General features: G+C 39.6%; 1 protein-coding gene across 1 annotated transcript in view; it reads right to left on the minus strand.

Moving 5' to 3' along the window:
• The window catches only part of LOC116040897 (potassium voltage-gated channel subfamily H member 7-like), a 107,272-nt gene extending 91,063 nt beyond the window's left edge, over positions 1-16,209 (minus strand). Inside the window, exon 1 of the mRNA XM_036005175.1 lies at positions 15,985-16,209. Within this exon, the coding sequence (XP_035861068.1) occupies positions 15,985-16,141 (157 nt within the window). The 5' untranslated portion in view covers positions 16,142-16,209. The remainder of the gene's footprint in view (positions 1-15,984) is intronic.
• Between the last annotated feature and the right edge of the window lie 7,399 nt (positions 16,210-23,608).

The raw sequence follows: 23,608 nt of genomic DNA on the forward strand, positions 1-23,608 counted from the left end.
GTCCATTAACCCAAAAAACGGTGACTTTGCGCGGGTATGGAGTGCCGTGGGCTGCCAGCCGTGACAGAGCTACGTCTACCTCCCAGCAGGCCGGGGTCTGTGAAGGAAGGCAGGCCGGGCGGCGAGGCAGCAACACAGGCAGCTCCGGCCGCTTAACTCCCGACACACAGTCGGACAAAATTTGCAATTAGCCATCAATTTTTCGTAAAACGGCCCATATTTGACCTCTACATAGTTGATTTCTCGCATAAAAAGTCTCAGAAGTGAATTTAGTGGTAAAACAGCAGATGAACAATGTATACAATTTCTGAGATCTGCACGACCTATTCAAAGACTTAACTGTGCTGAAATAATTTTGCACAACCCACATTAACTGACGTGTGGAAGCTAAAAATAAGAGTTGATAAAATCTTACCTGCACAGAAACAGTTTAAAAGTCGTCTTTTCCTTAGTTGATTCGCTCCTTCTGAAAGTGTATGGCTGTAGCCTGGAGACCTCCTGTCTCACGCTCCTCCTGTCTCATGCTCAGCTCTGAGCTTCAGCTCCACTCTGCAGGTGGGGGAAGGGCAGCTTTCTGTGAGAGCAGGTCACCTGCAGGTCACCTGCTCTCTGCAGTGTGTATGGCAGAGAGCGGGGGGCGGCCCCTCCCCCTGATGGGCCATTAATTAAATGTGAGCTGCAGCAGAGGAGACAACCTCACAATATTCACCTCTGACTCTCAGGCCTGTTTTACAGTCTGCAGGGTTGGAAATCACACAAGATTCACAACTATCACTGCAAAATATGAAATTTAACATTAAAGTTTTGCTCTTAAAAGTAAAGTTTAACCATATATATTATTGTATGTATATCAGTGGTTGAAGAAGTACTCAGACCTTTTACTTAAGTAAAATAGTAATATCTCATTGTATAAATTGTTACAAGTAAATATCCATACTTTCCTCAGTATAAAAGTATTAACACTGAATATGCTTAAAGTCTGAAAAGTATTCACAATGCAACATGGCAAATTTCAGAATAATTATGTTATTGGATTATAATTATTGAAGGATCAATTTGATCTCTTTAATGTTGCAACTGGTAAAGGTGGACTTCATTTTATAAACTTTACATGGGGCTGAGCTTAATTGTCCCTTGGCGTAATCTATACTAGTATATCATCATTTATTCACTGATTATAGTAAATAAAGATATATCCCTTATAATTGTTGTGGAGTTTAAGCACAAAGTACCGGAATGGTAATTACTTCAAAACTGTACTTAAGTAGAATACATGAGTAAATGTATGGTTATTTTCCATCACTAAACACACAGGGGCCAAACCTTAGAAAATATCTTTCAATATACAACGGTCCAGTTCAGTGCTGCAGCTTAAAAGTGGCCATAGTTAAATGGCCGTAGTTAGTTACATACAGTACATAAGGATGAATGAACAGCTTGTAGTTTGTATGTCTAACCCATGTTTCATCCTTTTAATTTAAATGTTATATTTCTCTCTGTTCACTGTCTATTTATCAATTTAGTTCCACTTTTCACCTTATTGGAACTTGAAGATTTGTCTTTTTAATTTCTCCATATTCAACACATGCTGATCCTCAGTGTTATAGGTTTGAGTTGTTAATTACTTGTGTTAAATTGCTGTTGATGATTAGTATGCAGCAACAACACAACATATGGTGTTATTTTTTATAGTGTTCTTTATTTCCTCAGCTTTGAACTGAATTGAAATTAATCAGGGTTCATTTGTCCATGGCAAGGATCCTAAGGTCCATTACATGTGCTCACTGATTTACTAGTTTGTAAGCTAATGAAAAGTCAGCTAAAAGCAAAGTAATGTGGATGTAAATTAAAGTGTATAGCTGCAGCCTGGAGACCTCCTGTCTCATGCTGCTCCTGTCTCATGCCTCAGCTCTGAGCTTCAGCTCCACTCTGTAGGTGGGGAAGGGCTTTCTGTGAGTGCAGGTCACCTGCAGGTCACCTCTGCAGTGTGTATGGCAGAGAGCGGGGGGGCGGCCCCTCCTCCTGATGGGCCATTAATTAAGTGTGAGCTGCAGCAGAGGAGAGAACCAACAATATTCTGCTGTTCACCTCTGACTCTCAGGCCTGTTTTACAGGTTGCAGGGTTGGAAATCACAAGATTCACAACTATCACTGCAGTTCTACTGTAGTACTACTTCAAAATAAACAGCAACACTGAATGATAAAGCTGTGGAGGAGGCTCAGTGTCTGCACAGGATGTGAGAGGGAGGCCTGCTAGTCTGTCCCACTCAGTTACCTCACCAGGAACACCATACAGGACACTATAATAATTAATAACTAACTATAATTCTAACTAATAATAATTCTCTGTGGAGGCAAACATACCAGCCATTGGCTGTCCAAAGTGATGCCACAATTAACTGTTCAAATACAGGAGCTGCCACTTGCTTCAGTAGCCCCTGACCATCAGACCTATTGAGACGTTGTACTTTACTGTACTGTATCTCTGCCCTGTAGGTGCTGGGAGAAATGAAGCTGCATATTCAACATGCATTTTAATAGTGTTAACTGATAAATTTATAAAAGTATTTTTTAAAACACAGTAGCAATACAATATTGTGCTCACTTTGCTATGTGAGCTCTGTTGTGCTACAGTGCTGTCTCCATGCATTCATATAATGTGAGCAGGGACAGCAAACAGTTTGGGGTCAACTGAGGCAAAGGTAGTCATTTTCTGTAAGGATAAATAATATGTCTATTCTTACTCTTTTGTCACTGTACCCTACAGGAGGGTGCATCAATCATATCTCAAATTCTATTAACTTAAGTTGTGCAAGTGTAGAAGAACAATAGCTAATTGAACTATGGAAGAAAATGAGATGTACTTCAACTCTTTACTCTGCAGATATAATAAGGCTGTATATTTTTGATTAACGCATTTAGTACCAGATATACCAGACTAAGAGTCTACAGCAGCTCTATGAGGCTGTACTATGACAGGTAGAGCAAGGTAACATCTGTACCTGTACAGATGTTACCTTCCTCTACCTTGCTCTAGTAGTCCCTGGACTAAAGATGAAAAACAGCCTCTTGGCTAACTCTTGTGCATTTATACCAGTGTTTATTAATCACCACTGTTCCTGTTAAATAAACCAATAAATACACATAAATGCTAACATCAGCATGCTAAAATGCTCACAATGACAAGGCTAACATGCTGATGTTTAGCAGGTTTAATATTTACGGTTTTAGCTCTCTTATTTTAGCATGATAGCATGCTAATTAGCACTAACACAGCAGCAAATACAACTGAGGCTGATGGGAATGTAATTTTGCAAATAATTTGTCATAAACCAACAAAAGTATTGGACAAATCGAAATCATGAAACGTATGTCATTAGATGAAAAGTCAGATAATTACAATAGTTACTGCAATTCATCCTCTATAATCAATAAACTAGCCCACATTAAGTGGTGTTGGGTTTTGTGATGAAATATAATTTTCCATTTCTTGTTTTTTATTCCCAGTTTGATTCCCAGTAAGTCAAAGGCCTAAAGAAATGTTTAGACATTCATTTGAAACTAAGTCTCTAGGATTTCATATATTCATGTCAATAGATATTACTATTATTTAAATATGATGGAAATAGTTTAACACAGTATGCATTATGTATGCCTCCAGAACATGCATATACCCCAGAATAGTTAAATCAGCAATAAAGAAGTGTCTGTATTAATATTTAGAAAATCAAACAATTCCACTTGAAATAAATATACTCTTACTAGATATTACACATGTATATGATTGATATAGTCTAACAGATATAAATAAAATGTTTTTATTGATAACCTTGGCAAATAGCCAATACATTCAAATTCACTTTAGCCAATCAAATGCTTCTATGTGCGCATAGTTTGTTTTTGTTTGTTACTTACTAATTGAATCTGTGGATATATCTACATTGTAACTTGTACTTTAAGTCCCACTTGCTTATTACCTGGTTTACTGTTACATGCAGACAAATCAACAGCAGTGTCATGTGTTTTCGTTTCACTATGGTCATCCTCATGGATCCCTGTAGTCCTAAATTCTTCTAATCCTGGTCCAATCCTTACAGTTACCTTTTATTATAAATTTCTTACACTGTATTTAATATAATAAACACTTCTGTTGGACATTGGCCTAATGCATAGTGGTAAAACAAGGCCTGAAACCAGAGTAATTTAGGTGCAATAAGTGTGTGTTTGGCAGAGTAGCTCGGGTGCAGTAACTGTGTGAAGCTGGAGGGGGCGCCAGTGCCAGAGTGGCTCGGGTGCAGTAACTGTGTGAAGCTGAAGGGGCGCCAGTGCCAGAGTGGCTCGGGTGCAGTAACTGTGTGAAGCTGAAGGGGGCGCCTGACTGAAAAAATGCTCAGATGCAGTACACGTGTGTGTAAGATAGGGGGGGTGACAGAGCAAAAGTGTGTGTATGCAGAAAACGTACACACACCAATTTCTTCTTGCAATTTCTCATTTTACTATCTTTCTGAGGACCTCTCTGAAACTTTGAGAAAAGCATAAAAACAGCCTCTGGAGGCCATTACAGTGAAAATAAAGTGAGGACCGGCCTAAATGTCCTCACTTTGTAAAAAGGTCCTCACTCCAAGGCTTAAAAACTCATGCTGGTCCTCACAAAGATAGCAATGCAAACACACACAGTCTCGCACCATGCTCTTGTGTCATTCTACCACTACCTCTCCTCCAGTTTCTTTCACTCCTCTCTGCCTCTCATATATTGTTGTAGCTCAGATTAGAAACCAAATGGACTAGTTAAGTTTACGAAAAAGATGGTGGCAGGGGCGAAGTGGGGCACTAAAATCCACCGGGAAAATTCAGACTGCACCGGCCCACCACTGGCCCAATGCACCCCCCACCCCCCAAATATCAATAACACAAACAAAATGTATGTCAATTTAAAATACTAAATCTATTTTTTGTTATGCTATGTTTCTTTGTATGGAATTCCTCCACCTGTTCTAACGCCAGCCAAGTCTACGCATTTGGGAAGGACTTAACGTATTTTCTTTGTATAAATCAAATTAATAGCATTGTATACATTTGGAGAAAGGAACTATGGATAGTGCTAATGCAATACAACCACTGGAAAACCAGGCACTGTCAATAAATTCATAAGGAACTATAGATATTTAAGTGCAGTATAAAAAGAGCTGTGTGGGTGGATGGAAATGTCAAGCATCATGCAAGGACATGTATCTGGGTATCAGACCAATAGAACTCCAATAGTTGCCTGTATGAATTTAGAAAAGGAAGTATAGACCTTTAGACTTGGGACGGGCAAAATAATTGACGATTTGAATCTCCTCCTCAGCTGGTCCAGCCTTTCTACTTTGAATCTCCTCCTCAGCTGGTCCAGCCTTTATACTCTTAATTTCCACCTCAGTTGGTCCAACTTCTACACTTTCAGTCTCCTTCTCAGCTGGTCCAGCCTCTGTACTCTCCACATCTCTCTCCTCATCTGTTTCTGTTTCTATCCTGGACGCTGAGGCTTCACTCTCCCTTGCACTGACCGACAAAGCATCTTCCTCTATGTTTGGTTAAGATGACATAAAATAAAAACAGCTATTATCAACAGTATTACCACTACATGGTTAAATGCAACACAGTTACATAAATTATGTATATTAATGAGTTGCATATGAATAATCAACACTTGTTATGCACATGTTACACTAAGACAGCATGTCTTTCCAATGTCTATTCTCCATATGTTGCAATCATTACATTTCCCTATCATATTTCACTAATGAACTTCTGCATTTTGTTTAGCCTATACACTGCATATATCCTCTGTTGTACCTATTACATTGTGCAATGTGTGCACACCTGTACTTGTAGTCATGACTCCCCCTAGCATCTGATCAGCATCTCGCTGGGCTGAGTCTGACATACAAATTAAACTTTTTACAGCATAATGATGATTGCGTTTTCCCCTGATAGTATATAGGCTGCGTGTTAGGGGGTATACAATGCACTCACACACCACCTAAACCATACAATTTCGAAAATCGTATGTCCTTTAGATGTGATTAAACATGTATTGCCAAAATCTAATCAAGCAAGAAAAAAATACAACTCATTAGATTGTAAATTCGATGTTGACCTCATTCTCTGTATTGCATTGGCTACACACTGCAATAGGCTACATTACAACAAAGTGACTAAATCGCAAAAGAAGTCTCCAGGATCATTCTGTGCAGTGCATTCAACTAAATCAGGGTGAAACAGTCTCACTCACCGGGTTGTACCACAATCGATATCCACACAATGACACAAACACCTCAATTTGGATAGAACAAGTTAAATGCATTTTGGAAAATTATTATTTACCATGAGTCTACTATGTGAACCCTGCTCGATGCATCACTTTGAATAATCTTTGGGCCGGGCCTGGGAAAGTCCCGATCGTCCCGATTGCCACTCCGCCCTTGGATGGTGGCTTGGCTTAAAACACACACTTTTGTTTTCCCCAGGAAGCAAACTCTGCTCCCCGGCTTGAAAGCGCTGTTTCATGATCCACTCATCCTCCCTGACCTCCTTCCTACGAGGATCTTCACATTCTTTTACAGCAGCAGTTAATATGCTGCTGACAGTTATAAATATGGGGAATACATTCCAATTACAGAGCTTTACTTTTCACAGCTTTGTGTACCACTGTTTCATTAGAACAGGCTGTCTCCTGGCAACTGTTCTCCAGGTCAGTCACTTCCTCTTCTCTTTGTTATCAGAGGTGAGGCCCACCAACACTGTCAACTTGATAATGGTGTTGGAGTCAGATGGGGCCATACAATCCTTTGGGTACAGGAAGTCCAGCAGGGGGCTCAGGACACATCCTTGGGGGGGCTCCTGTGTTGATGGTGACAAGGGATGAGGTGTGGTTGCCCACCTTCACTGCCTGAGGTCTGCCCCTCAGGAAGTTGAAGATCCAGTTGCAGAGAGCACATTGTTCCCAGCATTACTACTATTGCAGCAGCACTGACCAACCTGTTGCTGTGAGTAGGGTCTGGAGACATTTCTTTCTAGCACTAGCAGAGTAAAAAAACTTCAGATTTCAGCTGGTCATATACTCATGCTTCGGAAGTGTGTGATGTAGGGGTCAGAGGTGTCCTCCTTATGTCGGAGAAGGATAGGAATTGAAGACCAGCGGCATGCGATGCCACAAAGCAACACAAATGTCAACAAGCATATTCAACAACTTAGGAAAAGGCTTTTTAGTGTGTTATATAGTTTTTGTGTATGTAATGTATGTATGTATGTAATAATGATGATGTATAGAAGTATAAAAAACCACATTTCACTCCAAACAGAGCTTTCTCTCCCACAGACAGCACTTTTTCTCAACTGCCTGAAAATGCCTCGCCCACATTCCTGTTTGAAATTCCTCAATTAGTGATGTCTTTGATTGAATAAGCTAGCCCAGTTTTTCATCTGTGCTGCCCAAAGGTGCTCCTGAGCAAGCACAGCTCACCCAGTGGCTTGTTTGAATTTGGTTGACAAATACAACAGACAGAGTAACCAATCAGAGACTTGCCTTTTTTCCCCACCCCTTTACAACCTCTAAAAACAGCGCAAACTCGCGGTCCTCTCTTCCCGATTTACAGCCCACCTCTCTTGGCTTAAAATAACTTACCATTGTCGGCTACGGCCGCTGAACAGACTATACGTTGTAAACAGCCGTGGCTCGCTTGCCTGGTCCTCCAGTAACATAAGCAATTAGCAGGGATAGCATGGCGGCATTAGCCAGGACCGTTCGGGATCACTTTACTGGCTGTGTCTTAATTGTTTTTTGCAAGTAACCAACTTGAGTACTCTAAATAATTCAATGTGAGTCTACGAATGTTGAAATTACATAAAATGCCAGTCCCTTGTAGCCGTGATAAATTTGCCTGAAGCTTAATGCTTAGCTACCTGTTCAGGAGGAAATTAGCCAACTCGGCGTCCTTTTGGGCTCTAAGCTGTCTCCATCTTTCAAATACATCTCCAGCATTTACACAGGGTTTGTTACGTCTCTGGTCACGCAAACATGCCAGTTTTTTTTTAAGTCGGGTAGAATCTATCTCTGTTGATCCTGTTTGTTTGTTTGCTGCTACTAACGTTAAAGCTGTAGCGCGCTGGGTTTACTTTTTTACAGGTATATCTGGCGACCTGGCCGGGCTGTCAAACTGGGCAGTTGATAAGAACACACAGGCCAAAACACAAACAGACATTTCATCAAGGAATGAAAATTTCAAAGGAGAAAATACTGGCTTTAGCATCATTGTCAGAAAATTATATATATATATATATATATATATTTCAGCTTTAAGTTTCTTTAATATCTGATGACATATTGTGGTAATATTTAGAGTTGAGCCGGATACTCGGCTGAAACGAGTATCCGGTACGGATAAAGCACTTTTGCCGAGTACGAGTATTATACGAGTAATACGAGTCAATATCTGTGCTCGGATTGAATAAAAATCCTCATTGGGTAGCGGACTGTGTCTGCGTTCTGTGATAGGCTAGTCGTCACAGCGCCCCTCCCCTACACACATACAGATTTATTGTGTTGCTGAGTCCTGCTCTCCCTCAGTCACTCAGGTTCGCGGGTCTTTTCCGTTAACATTTAGGGTTTTTTCAGCTTCAGGTTTGTTTTTTACTTCGGTTTGTAGTACTTACTTATTAACCAGTAGAGTTCTGGTAAACGTGGGGTTTGTTCAGACGTGGTGCTTGGTAGAATGCGACTCGCGTTGCGTCTCTGCCTGTCGGAGATTTTTTTTCTTTTTTAAACCGTCAGCTGGCTCTAAAAAGATCTGAAAAACAGCGTCGGACTATTTGATCCGTAGAACACAGTCCCCCCCGCCCCCCTCTCTCTCTCTTTCTCTCTCTCTCTCTGTCTCGCTCTTACTCACTCACACACACTCACACACACACACACACACACACACACACACATACCTGGTGTGGAAATAAAAAAAAGAACCATCACACTGATCATAAAAAATTAAAAGTTAAAAAAAGACAGTTATGTTGAGTATGAAAACTCTTGTTCATTACATTTTACTTCATAATTGCAACCGCATGTGTTGTATTCATTGTTCTTGTTCTGTATATAGTTTGTTATCGTGATCAAAAAGCCCCGCCCATTTCAAGACAAACCGACCCACTTCCGGGTTAAATCCCGCCCACTTCCGGGTTAGGTCCCGCCCAGTCCGAGTACAGATACAGATACAGATAATTCATATGGTTAACAGATACAGATACAGATAATGCTGTACTCGCTCATCCCTAGTAATATTTTTGATTTAATACAGTAAATATATTACATATTTCACCTTTAAATGTCATTTGCTCTAACCAGTGTATCGTCGTGTGTACGTTTTCTGTAGCAATCCCACCAATTGGTCCCAAAACGTCCCAGTTAGAGAGTAAATGCCGTGAACATATTCTTTGTAAATCTTTACAATCATTCCCCAAAAGAACTAAGCAGACCTGCCTTGTTGCACCGTCAAAATTTTCTTGACATTTTCAATATATAGCTTTCTAGCTCAAAGTTTGTTGTTGTTTCCCAAAACATACAGAGTTTTGCAAGGTGATGGTCATCACACAACAGTGTTTTCTTTAATTCATTTAGCAAGAGTACAACATTTGGAGCGCAGGTTGGCTGGTTATCATGTAGAGCAGTGATTCTCAAAGTCCGGACTCTCTCCGAGTAGCCTTTATATTACTGTGCCTGTTGATTTTTGATATTACTGTGCCTTGTTGTTTTTAAGGTCAGTTTGTTTAATCAGTTTTTAGGCATGAAAATCAATCAATGAAGATTGTTCTCTTTTTGTTAATGTTTTTTCTAAAACTATACTGTAAATTATTTCCTAAATGTTGGAGCTTCTTAGGTTCCAAAGCAACCATTTTGAGGCAGACAGTGCCATTACTTTTGCATTAGTTTGGATTGTATTTTGAAAATTTCAGAACAGATTGCAGTCAAAACGTGATATCTTTTCCACTAAGCTTGAATGTATTTTTTTTCTGACTGCCTTAAACTTGAATTAACCTAACAAATTTATTGCTTGTAAGTTTTATGCAAGTTTAATAGTAAATTGCTTATCACCAATCGTTCCTAACCTTTGACCTTATATAAATATCTATATATATATATATATATATAAAAATCAGATTTGGACCTTTGAATATAAAGTTTGAGAATCCCTGATGTAGAGGGATGTGGATTCCCCCATAAAGATGACTATAATAATCTGTTTATTTCATTCCAAACCCTGATGACAGAAACCAGGTTTGAAACCAGGTTTCTCGTTAGCATGACGTTTAAGGAATTAACTTACTGCAGAAATCCGACTGTAACCCTTGTACGTAAGTGCATGTAAACACACTTTTGGGTTAAACTGATCAAGTCAATGTGTTAGTAATGTAGGTGATAGAAGTAGTTTTGTGGAATCCAGCTATAAAGAATACAATTTAGAAAATACTATTTAATATAGCAAAATACATTTAGAAAACAGCACCTTAAAACAGTAGTTGCCAACCTGTCCAATCATATAGCTGGATGGTACAACCATGAAACCAAAAAAGCAACAAATTAAGGGGAGCAACTGAGAGAAGAAAAATCTATATACAAACACACTACAATGCCTTGTAAAATATCTCTTGTTGCCTTATTCCAGCATGCAACAGTATCCAGTCTGCTAATCTTTCACTTGATTGCAAGGGGAAACGGATCCTCCCATCCTTCCATGGGGACCTCAGCCATTAAATCACATTAATACAGGGGAAGGAAGCTGTGAAGGTCCCTTTATAATCTGTGTGTGTGTGTGTGTGTGTGTGTGTGTGTGTGTGTATGTGTGTGTGTGTGTGTGTGTGTGTTATAATAAAGACCCAGGAGGTTTTGTCTGTATGTGTGTCAAAGATTGGTAACCCACAGTTCCCATTAGGGCTCATTAGACAATGCAGTATCTCAGGCTCTTATGTGCGGGGAAGGCTACAGTCTGTGGGCAGATCTTACCACAATGTCATGCACATTTGGCCAAATATTGGCTAAACGTACAATGTGACAAAAACCTCCAAATATGGTCCACTGACTCAACTTAAAGAGTGTACTGAAAAGGAATATTTTTTTCAAACACATTTCTGAAATGAACGTACGACAGAAAACAAATGTAAAACCAACGTACGGTCATTTCCACGCAAAGCTTGACATTTATCAATATGGACGTCAGCGGAGGCTACGATCAAATCTCACATTCAGTTTAAACTTGCGTACGCAAGTTTTCTAGTCAGTGTGGACTTACAATCAGTATAACAGGAGAAGGCAATGGCAGCTCTGGCTCCATGTGCCGGTACAACGGTACAACAAGTCAGACGACTTCTTAATGTTGTTTGTTTGTTTGTTTGGCTATTGCGCTTCGTTCAGAGCCACGCATCACTGGAATAACAAGATATGGTCTTGAACAGAAGGTCTCCCTTTATGCCGATGACTTATTACTATATGTGTCCAATCTCTCTGTCTCAGTTCCAGCTGCTCTTGACATCCTTAGTTCATTTGGTCATATTTCAGGCTATAAACTAAATTTGGACAAGAGTGAGCTGTTTCCTTTAAATCAAGGTGCCCAAAATGCTGCTCAGGGTTTCCCATTCAAAATTGTTCCATTTGGCTTTAAATACCTTGGTATCCAGATTAGAGACCGATTTGAAGATTTGTTTGATTATAATTTTGCCCCTTTGTTAGATCAGATACGGATGGACTTTCAATGGTGGTCACTGTTGCCTCTTTCCCTTGTGGCCAGGGTTAATTCGGTTAAGATGAATATCCTCCCCAAATTGTCTTATCTCTTCCAGTGCATACCTGTCTTTCTCCCTCAGTCTTTTTTCACAAATTAGACAAATCAATCACTGAGTTTATATGGAACAGGAAGGTCCCTCGTTTGCGAAAGGAGCTGTTGCAGAGACCTAAGACCCTTGGGGGCATGGCTCATCCTAACTTGAGGTTTTATTACTGGGCTTCCATCCTTAGAGTAATTCAGCTTTGGATTTCTCTGGAGTCGGCACCAGTTCCTCCTACATGGTTGAGTATGGAGATGTTCTCTGCTAAACCTGCTTCGTTGACTGCTCTCATCCACGCTCCTCTTAGCTTTTCTCCCTCCCCTTTTTGCAATAATAGCTTAGTTAAATCCACTTTTAAAATTTGGAAGCAATTTCGACGCTATTTTGGTCTACAGACCTTCTCTTTCCTAGCACCTTTATCAGCTAACCCTGTTTTCATCCTTCCTTAATTGATGGGGCTTTTCTTTGTGGTCTGACTATGGCATCAAGGCATTTAGGGACTTGTATATTGCTGGTACATTTGCATCCTTCCAGCAACTCTCTGAGAAATTCCATTTGCCTAGACAGCATTTTTTTTAGATATCTTCAAGTTCGTAGTTTCATCCGCAATCTTAGCCCCAATTTCCCAAGTCTCCCAGAGGCCTCTCTAATTGACTCCTTTTTAACCCCATTGCCTACCATTAAGAGTGCTATTTCACGTTTATACAATCTTATCTATTCTTTGCAGCTTACCCCGCAGCATAAAATTAAAACCCAATGGGAGGACGATCTAGGGGAGGGGATCTCGGAGGAGCTGTGGAATGCCATTTTGCGTCGGGTTCACTCCTCATCTATTGTGCTAGACATGGTCTGACCCAGTGCAAAATTCTACATCGTACCCATCTCACTCGAGTTAGGCTTTCCAAAATCTATAATGATCTCGATCCCATGTGCATTAGATGTCATCAGGCTCCAGCTACCCATGACCATATGTTTTGGTCTTGCCCTTCACTACTTAATTTTTGGACACAGATATTTAATTCTATTTCTGTTTATACAGGGGTTCAATTTCATCCAACAGCATGTACCGCTTTGTTTGGGGTTTTACCTCCTACTTTGCAGCTTCCTAAATATAAAGCTGACTTTGTAGCCTTTGTCTCCTTATTGGCTAGACGTTTGATTTTATTGAGGTGGAAGTCTCCTGCGCCGCCTTCTCACTCGTCTTGGATCAGGGACATCCTTCAGTTTGTGAAGTTGGAGAAAGTTAGGTGCTCGATACATGGTTCTCTTGCAAAGTTTAATAAAACTTGGGGTCCTTTTTTTGCACGTTGAGGGATTGATTTTACGGCTATTCCAGAGTAGCCACCCTGATTGTCTACTAATTGTGAGTTTTTTCTTGTGTGAATTTGTAGCATGCTGGGATGTTTTTATTTATCTCTGTGTAAGTGAACATATTGGGCTTTTATTAGCAGTGGGTGACCATTTTGTGTTTTGTTTTGTTCTGTTTATTTGTTCTTGTTTTGTTTTGTTTTTTTGTGTAATTTTTTACTATTTAAACTATTACTATTATTCCTTATCTGATTTCATTTTATTTTTTATTTTTTATTGTCAGTTGTACTTGACACTGTTTTGACTCCCGAAATGTTACCTCTTGATTTTGTCATGTCACTGAAAAATCAATTAACAAATGTTTAAAAAACAAACAAACAAAAAAATGGGTAAACAACAACAAACTGTTGTTCCAGCCTTATGTCCCTTGATGGTTGCCTTGCCAATTTGTTTTCCGCCATAATTGAAATGTGATGTAACAACAGTTTCTTGCTCTTAAGGTATGACAGAACTGTATGTTAAAGAGAAAGTAATCAAAGTATGTCTCCAGGTGTTGTCGAGTTCTACTGCATATGTGAAAAAGTGTCTCCAGAAGGAGCTGTGTGACGTCTGATAATTAAAGTGATCTGGGGTCTCATTTATAAAACTGTGCGTAGGATCCTTACTAAAACTGTACATACGCCTAAAAGCTAAAAATGGCGTACGCCATAAAACATTCAGATAAATAAAACTGTGCGTACGCACACCTGTAAGCAATGTTGCCTTTATAAATCACAGATTACCCACAAGTGTGCATATGTGAATCAGCCTCTTATCCCGCCCTGTACACGCCCATTTTTAACCATAAATAGTCAATGCAAAGCACCTAATGAATGCTGATCAGTATGTTAATGGCCTGTTCTTTACGCCGAATCATGACGACTGGCGGGGAAAAAGCAAAAAACTTCTCAGACGCTAGGGAATTGCTGCAAATTGAATTATAATTTCGGCCTGCTCTCCCACATTGTAGGAAAACCTGATCTATAGACTCCCTATATAAATAATACCATCCAAAACAGCAGGCATTACGGCACTCTGGGACAGCTTCGATATACTAGACGTATATAATAAGATTTAAGAGAACTATATATTATATCCCAACAAGCCTTAGCGATGAAGTTGAAGATTATATATAATATTTATATAAAACACTTAGCTGTCTGCCATTTCCCTACTAGAAAAAGCTGGTTGCCCCCAGAGTGGCGAGGACCTGTATTTGGACCGGAATGGCACGGTTCCGGTGCATTGCCCTCTCTACTGGACCCAATTCAGTACCCAAGAGCACAGCTTTAGGGAATTTAAATGGTCATGGTCATCGTCATGGTCCCTGAAACCTCTTTCTCTCCTGATTCTTCCATTGGCGTAGTACTCCTGCAGTGCCATCATGCAGCATTACGCACGGGGGTCACCACAGTATTTATATGTTTATAGGGGTGTCACGATTCTCAAAATCCTCAATTCGATTACATTATCAATTCTAAGGTCACGGTTCGATTCAATTCTCGATTTTTAAATTCATTTTTTTTAAAGCACAGGTTGCTATGCCATTTTTAGACTAGACTTTTATGCAATATAATATCTGACCTTTGTTCGCAATGTACCACACTACATTGTCAATTTTAAAACATTGATTAACAACATAATGTAACAATAACATATCTTCTGTCAATTGGAAACTTGACTTTTTATCAATAAAGTTAATAAAAAAAAGCAGACGTCGCTTTGCAGCGGCAGCACAGCAGCTGAGCAGTCAGAGAGCAGAGAGGGCGACTCGGCAGTCCGCTAACTTGTTGCTCTCTCTAATATAACCAATATAAGCTGCTCTGTTTAGGCTACAAACGTTCATGCAGGCTGAAATTCAACCATGCGGTTTTGTTGGGATTAAGCTTTTAGCAGAAGGAAACTCTGCTAGCTGCTAGGCTAATGTGCAATGGTAAACACCCAGAATATGGTACACGCACATAGCAGAGCTTGCAAACTGTGGCTTTTTTGTCGACAACGGAAACATTGTCAACATAACTCACTGGAAATCCAAAATACTTCCACACCGGTGACTTCAGTGAAAGAGGAGGGGGTTCAGGTTCTGTTGATGGGTCTGGTACATCTGCAGTTGCCATGCTAACTTTTGACTGGCTGTAGCTAAATTAGAGGAGGTTGACTCGCAGCACTTCAACACGTGTGTTTTTTTCCGCATGGTAAGCTGACCGGACGTGACATGGGGGCGTGGCAGCATCGACGATTCCATATTTTTAATTCGAAATTTGAGATTGTGACTTAATTTCGGTCGATTTCGATACAATTTGAAGACGAAAGTCTTATAGGCAAACACACTTTTTCTTCATGTAGGTTTTGTCACGAACAGTATTAAAGTTCGGACTGATAACAAGGACATTAAGTGTAATGATTGCGCGAGAGCTTAACGGCTGTATTTCCAGAATTTGACATTTGATGATATATGCACAGTATTAAGACAGATATATAGATATTTACACTGTGTTCTGCAGTTATCTAATGGTAGGGTATTTGATGCTATCCTGTATTCCTCCTGGATTTAATCTTCATGACAATGTGGATGATATGGAGTGAAGAAATGTGCATGAGACATCAATACTTGAAAATATTAAGAGTGACTTCAGTTTGTGTTTTATAAATCACAACCTTTGCGTGGGAAGTGGCACACACACATTTTCAGACCCGTTTTGTGAGACCCCCTGGTCTGAAGATAAGTTGGACAATCTCTACATGTGAGGACTGAATCTATGAAAATCAGAGTTGACAGGATCATACCATCTTTAGCGTAGAGAGAAATCTCCACCTTCCTCTCCTCTGCTCCCAGCAGAGCTTTAGCCATCTGGGCCATCGCTGTTCTCTTGGTGTGAGGTCCATACAGGAAGCTGCAGGTGCAGGGCTTCTGCATGATCTCAGCTCTGGTGTAACCACACATCCCACAGAAAGCGTCATTACAGAAAATGATGGCACAGTTCTCCACCTGTGCATTGGCAATGATAAACTTTCGATCTGTGGAGGAACAGAATAGAGAAGAAAGGAGGGATTAGGGAAGGGAAAGATTTTATTTGAATGTGTTGTGTTTTCTAGGTGTGTTTTCTTAATGTGTTGTGTTTTCTTAGTGCGTTGTGCTTTCGTAATGTGTTGTGTTTCATAATTTGTGTTTTCTAAACCTGTTGTGTTTTCTTAATGTTGTTTTCTTAATGTGTTGTATTTTCATAATGTGTTGTGTTTTCTAAACGTGTTGTGTTTTCTTAATGTTGTTTTCTAAACGTGTTGTGTTTTCTTCAAGTGTTGTGTTTTCGTAATGTGTTGCGTTTTCTAGACCTGTTGTGTTTTCTTAATAAGTTGCGTTTTCATGTGTTTTGGTTTCATAATTTGTGTTTTCTAAATAAGTTGTGTTTTCTAAACGTGTTGTGTTTTCTTAATGTGTTGTGTTTTGATTATTTTTTCTTCAAGTATTGTGTTTTCGTAATGTGTTGCGTTTTCGAGACCTGAGGCCTGTACTACGAATCAAGATCAACATGCCCTGGATTTCTTTCAGTTACCTGGCTTCACTAACCCTAACAACCGCGGTCTCGCATAAGCTGTGTCACGACGGTGGTTAACATCTAGTTCAATCAACCCAGGGTTTCCCAATCCAGCGGCGCGCGCGTTCACATAAAAGAGGCGGTGTTTGCACAGCATGACCAATTGCAAACATCTACCAGAGCCGCATATTTTACATAAGAAGAGCGAACTATAATTCTACATAAATATGAAGAATACAAACACGGTTCTACAGGCAAAACGCAATACAGTCGCTGCTTCCTAAAACAGGAAGGAAACCTGGCAAAAAATAGCTGATGCGTTAATCACAACGCTTATCAATATCACTTCCTCATCAGTCAGGCACAAGATCTGACCATAATTATAATTGCAACCGTGGCAGTGGTAAGCGATCGTGAGAGCAAATAAAAAATATAAAAACATAATTCAAACCGATGTGCGCATTGTAGGGCTGCAACTAACGATTATTTTTATAGTCGATTAATCTGTCGATTATTTTCTCAATTAATCGATTAGTTGTTTGATCTATAAAAATGTCAAAACATGGTGAAAAATGTGGATCACTGGTTCCCAAAGCCTAAGATGACGTCCTCAAATGTCTTGTTTTGTCCAAAACTCGAAGATATTCAGTTTACTGTCACAAAGGAGAGAAGAAACTAGAAGATATTCACATTTAACAAGCTGGAATCAGAGAAATCTTATTTTTTTAATAAAAAAATGACTCAAACGATTAATAGATTATCAAAATAGTTGGCGATTAATTTTATAGTTGACAACTAATCGATTAATCGATTCATCATTGCACCTCTAGCGCATTGGCAACACACGGATCAACAAGCCGACAAATAGCATGTACGTAATTCCCCATATACGCTGAAAATCTATAGGCTATCTTTCATAAAAATACCAATCAGGGAATGTCAACGGGGTTGTCGGTCTCTAAATGTTTTAACTTTTCTGAGCGCACCTCTCTCTCTCTCTCTCTCTGCGCACCGAGCTCCACCTGATCTTCTAAGAACGGTGACGCAGTCATCAATCGAGTATTGATTGGTCAGTAGGCGGTGCTTTTACATCGATTGATCTTAATTTGTTGCATTTTCGTAATGTGTTGTGTTTTGTTCTAATAGGAGAGGAAAGTGGTATTAACCTTAACCAACCATACCGTTTGTAAGGAAGGAGTTCTACAGATTGAATCACAGAGGAGCTCTCCCCGTCATGACACACAGAAGTTATTGTCTGGGACTTGGGACATACATTATTTTAAAAGTTTAGTTTTGAACGTGAACAACACCTTTAGAGGGGATGAGAGTTCTTCCTTGTATGTAGTCTTTGTTTGATGTCTGTCTGTAAAGTAGTGATATTAAGTTATGTATTAACTCCTACTGTTTGCTTATGATTCTACAGAAATCCCCATTACCCTGTGTCATTACTAACAGAGCTGCTTTGATGGGCCACTAGATGTCGCTGTAGAACGCCAGGACGTCAGATCAAGAGTTTTCCTCATGGAACCCTTCTTTTTTGTGATTAACAATTTTTAATTTTTTTAACAATATACAAAACATACAATTTGCAATATGAACATACCTCCCCCCCCTCATCATCACCACCCACCCAGACAAAATCAAGAAAAGATGACACAGTAACTACAATATTCCAGACCATTCAACAAAATGGTAACACAATTGACAATAAACCATAAACCAAATAAACATATGTATAAATAACAAAACACCATTAGCCCATCATACACGTCTCTCCCCAGCAAAAAGCTTCTTAGGAGCCCTCCAGAAAACCATGAGTACTTTCCCCATTTTCTAGTATAGACATCCAATCTGGCAAACGCTGCCACCCTAGCCATTCACAAGCCCGCTCCTGGATTGATGGCGCCCCTTCATTCTTCCATCCTCTTAAAATAATCTGTCTGGCTATCATTAAGCTAGTCTGGACCCAGCATTTGATGTGCTTATCCATCCCGCTTAGGATTGACCATCTCCCAGAACAAATAATCTTGGACTGAATGGAACCTGGGTCCCTGCAATCTGACAGAGGTTATCATGTATCCCGGTTCAAAATCCCTGAACCTTATCAAAGGACCTTAGGACATGAAGTAATTGACCGTCCTCTGTCTTACATTGCCAACACTTGGAGTGTCTTTCAGACCAAGTTTTAACAATCTGGAGGGAGTCCAACAGAAGCGATGCATATCTTGAACTGAATGAGGCGCACCTCACATTGTGTGACATAGTTTTAATATCCCTACATATTCTGTCCCACTCCTTATCATCCAGTGTAATACTCAGACCCCTATCATGAAACCCTTATAAAAGTATATTCTGGTCTCTGTAGAACATACAGGATAACTCTCTAAACGTTTATGCTTAAAAACACATCGATGATGACAACAACCCCCCCTCTGTAAACCATTGATTTCATGTGGCAAATAAATGTATTGATTAGTGCTGTCAGTCAAACGCGTTATTAACGGCGTTAACGCAAACCCATTTTAACGGCGTCAATTTTTTATCGCGAGATTAACGTTCTTTTTGGCCTAGCAAACTTTGTAGTTTTTTTCACATGCTGTTGCAACAACTAGTAACGTTAGAAAAACTACAACACCACACCGGATCTAGCTAGACCAGAAACAAAACAACAGGCACGCCGCACACACTTGTTTGGGCTTGCGAGCCGGCCAAGAGTAGTAGGCTAACGTTACGTTTTGAGTGGATGGCGAGCGTGAGACGCCGAAATGGATGCCAATAAGATTCTGAATAGTTTACTTTTAAAAAGGTGCCAAATGGTTCCATTGACAAGACCAAAGTGATCTGTGTGTTTTGTCGTTGTGAACTGAGCTATCATCGCAGCACGTCCAGTCTGAAATACCACTTGATGGCCAAGCACACAGCTGATGCCAATTCTCCGCCCCCTCGTCAAAGCCAGGCGACAATGGATGACTTCAGACCATAGACTGTATATTAATATAACAGGCTATGCTTCAGACAGAAGCACATGGATACCACAACTAAGAACAAACTTCAAAAAACATTGCACAAAGCAAGCCGATCCACTTTTCATGTTGATAAGAGCATTAAGATGAGAAAAAATAATGGGCCAAAAAGAAATCAAGGATTTAGAATAGATAAAAATGTGCGATAATTGCGAGTTAACTATGACGTTAATGCGATTAATCGCGATTACATATTTTAATCGTTTGACAGCACTAGTATTGATAGTAGATAGAACATGCACTAGGTCCCAGTCATAGCAGGCTGCTTCATCTGTCACACTGATGAACCTCACAGGGACAGTGAGGTACATATCTTTAATTAATACTACTCTTTCTTCCTTCCTTTTTTAAATGCTGTACACACATGACATTATAACCTTCATTTTCAATTTCAAATTGCTTTAAAGGGTGTGTATAATGGATACAGACAGTAACCTGTAGCAACATAACCAGGCTGCTCACACTCAACATGGCTTACAAGTGATGAGAAAATGTTAAGAAAAGTGAAGATTCCTGCATAGAGGAGTGTACAGTCATTTGTAAAAAATAAATAAAAATAAAATAACAAAAAAAACAAGTAGACATGTTTAGGAAATACAGTGCAGGCTATACTAAATGATTTTATGGCCATTTTATTTCTGAATTCTCTGCCATAATAGCATTTTACTAATTATATTTACTGATATTCATCTGTTTGTAAATGTATTTAAACAGTAATTGGTCCATAACACAATACATCTTGTTTCTCCTCAGCAGTGGTGGAAAAAGTATTCCTCACACTGTAAAGATACTTTATTATAAGTTAAAGTCCTGCATTGAAATTGTTACTCAAGTAAAAGTATGTAAGTATTATCAGGTAACTTACTTAAATAATAAAAGTAAAAGTATTCATTGCAGAGAAACATCCTCCTATTGTAGAAGTGAAAAGGATCGAAACAGTTGTGTGTTTATGGTCTAATCCAGTGATTTTCAACAGGGGTCCGGGACCCCTACGGGGTCCTCAGAGTCAGTGCAGGGGGGCTTCCAAATTCTTGTTAATTTTGAAAGATTTTTCAAAAATTAAAAGTCTTAACATAAATCCAACATATAGCAAATATAAATCCCCACTGCTAACTGGCCTAAGGTAAGTAGTCAGTACGGCCATGTATAGATAGTTAATCCTTAACAATTCACTGTGTCACATGTATGTTTAACATTAAAACATGATTTATAAAATCATGCAACAATTATTAGGCTATTGAATAGTTTAGTATTCTATGCAAAAAAAGATATGCGTAAAGACTTTAAGCCGCCCTACAGGTTATTGTTGGCCCAATTTAATATGCAACTTGATTTATACAGTGTATGTAGTAGGGGTCCCTGCTCCATCCTCATTCAGTTTAAGGGGTCCTTGGCTTAAAAAACGTTGAAGACCCCTGGTCTAATCATCTCAGCTGGACTTGTAGGCCGTTATCTGGTGGCTAGTTTACTTTAGAATAAAACATAGATGTTATAAACTACATGTGTTTTGTGTGCAGAAATCTTAACGTGTAAAGTAACTAGTAACTAAAGCTGTCAAGATGAATGTAGCGGAGTAAAAAGTACAATATTTCTCTCTGAAATGAAGTGGAGTAGAAGTAGAGTAAGTGGCAGGAAACGAAAGACTCAAGTAAAGTACAAATACCTTACATTTGTACAATACTCGAGTAAATGTCCTACATTCCACCACTGCTCCTCAGTTCATCCAGATGTATAGAATGTAATAATGCAGTTATATTTAAAATGTCTCCTGCTGTAGTGGTGAAGTCAAACACTTATATGACAGACCCTTGTACTTACTCTGTCCTTCGAACTTGCGGGATGATGGTATCCAGGAAAGTGTTCTGGGGCGCAACATGGCCCGTCTCACAGGCATGGTCCCAACCTCGGTGGGCTCTGATGGCTGGACCCGAGCCCTATTGATCCGTCCAACACGCTGCTCTCTGTCTCAGTTGTTTGTCTGTCCTGGGCCTCCATTCCTCTCTTTCTTTCCCTCTCTCTCCATCTGACTGCACAGTCCACAATCTGAATCCTCGCCTCTGATTGGTCCATGCAGCCGGTAGGCTACCTATCAACTAGCAGCCATAGAGCTGTTACTGCTGTTTCTCATAGTACAACTAGCAATATTACTACTGCATTCATACTGCAAACTTCTTTATAGTGCTCTAAATCAAGCATGACATCAGAAAAAATAAACAAGATAAAAAACAAATTACATGTGGGCTACCATAAAAAACGGATTATTTGGTTTGGTTGGGAATTAAATTAAGGCAGTTGGTTAAAAAACTGCAACAAAATTGGAAATTCTTCACTCAGTGGAGTCGATAGCAAAAACCCAGTTTCAGATCCACGGTGATTCACAGCAGACACCATCATTAACATGAACGCCCCCCACCCCCCACCTCCAGGGACCACAATGGAAATAAGCCCCAGGGCTTTATTGTGTATCTGACTTTGTATGTATGGTGCAGAGCTGTATCGTATTTATATACGAAAGGGTCAAATAAAATCAATCAATTAATCAACAGCACGTACATGTGCAGTATGGATCTGAAAAACCCATTCTACACAGTGGAGCACAATGCATTCACAGGAAGAAACATCTTCATAGTATCATATAATATGCAGTCTATGTTCAGGTTATGGTTCTAGTACTGTAGCAGTAGCAGGGGTTCCATCAACACTCGGAGCAGAAGTAGTTGAAGATTCTCTCAGCAGCGAGTGGTGTTCATGATTCCAAACAGAAGGCCAAAGTCATACTTACTGCAGCCACAAAGTGACACTACTGGCTGAATGTTGGAAGGACAGTTTAAATAGTTGAGTTAGGTTGGCTTAAGAAAACGTAGAAGGAAGGAGAAAGCCAGAAAAAATTATCTAAACTGTAGAGCTAATATGAGTGTGTATGTTGAAGACTTACACAATGAGTTTCCATGCTGATGGTGAGCCCTGACTTACTGCAGATTGAGTAGGTGATACCAGCTGATGCTTTCACACAGTTCTGTTTATAGTGACGTGCAGCTCGGCAAAACAGCTGATCTCTAATCCAAAAATGCACTGATGCAAGCAGAAACACTGATACACATCTCAGGATCAAACTGGTACATTGTGTCTCATTAACAGCTAACAACAGGTAGCGTTACAATATGGCTCAGTATTGACTGTGTAACAGTATTTTTTTATTATTTATTGAGCATAAACCATGATTCCATTCCAACAAAAAAAGAAGTGCTCTGGTTAATGCATGCATAGTTCTGCCTGACTTTGTAAATCGATTAGATTCGGTAGCAGTAGCTCAGTCTGTATGGAGTTGGTGTGGAACTGGTTCGCTGGTTCAAGTCCATATGGACCAAGTATGGTGGTGGACTGGTAGCTGGAGAAGTGCCACTCACCTCCTGGGCACTGCCAAGGTGCTCTTGCTGTGCTCTGACATCTCTCCATTAGTGCATGTATAGGTACTGAGCACGTGTGGTGTATTTCAGGCCTGTGTGTAATGTGTATTCTAACAACGGAGTGAAACCATTGTAATTTCCCTTGCGGGGTTAATAAAGGTATAAATTCAATTCAATAATGATTATAAAATGGGTTGTATTGTCATGGTTCCCCTGAAATTGGATACATAATTCATCTATTCACATTCAATACCAATACATAGTAATAAGAACCTACAGATTCAATATAGAAAGTCAAGTCTGTGAGTGTTGTAAAGTGCGATGGATTCCGCTGCAGGTATTGTTAGAGCAGGCAGGCTTCAGAGTTTATAAGGTATGAACTGAGAAATTCTCTCATAGAACTTCTATTATACTATACATTGTTTATACCAAAACATTATAGGCC

Source organism: Sander lucioperca, chromosome 9 (assembly GCF_008315115.2).
Source record: "Sander lucioperca isolate FBNREF2018 chromosome 9, SLUC_FBN_1.2, whole genome shotgun sequence".
Lineage (NCBI taxonomy): Eukaryota > Metazoa > Chordata > Actinopteri > Perciformes > Percidae > Sander > Sander lucioperca.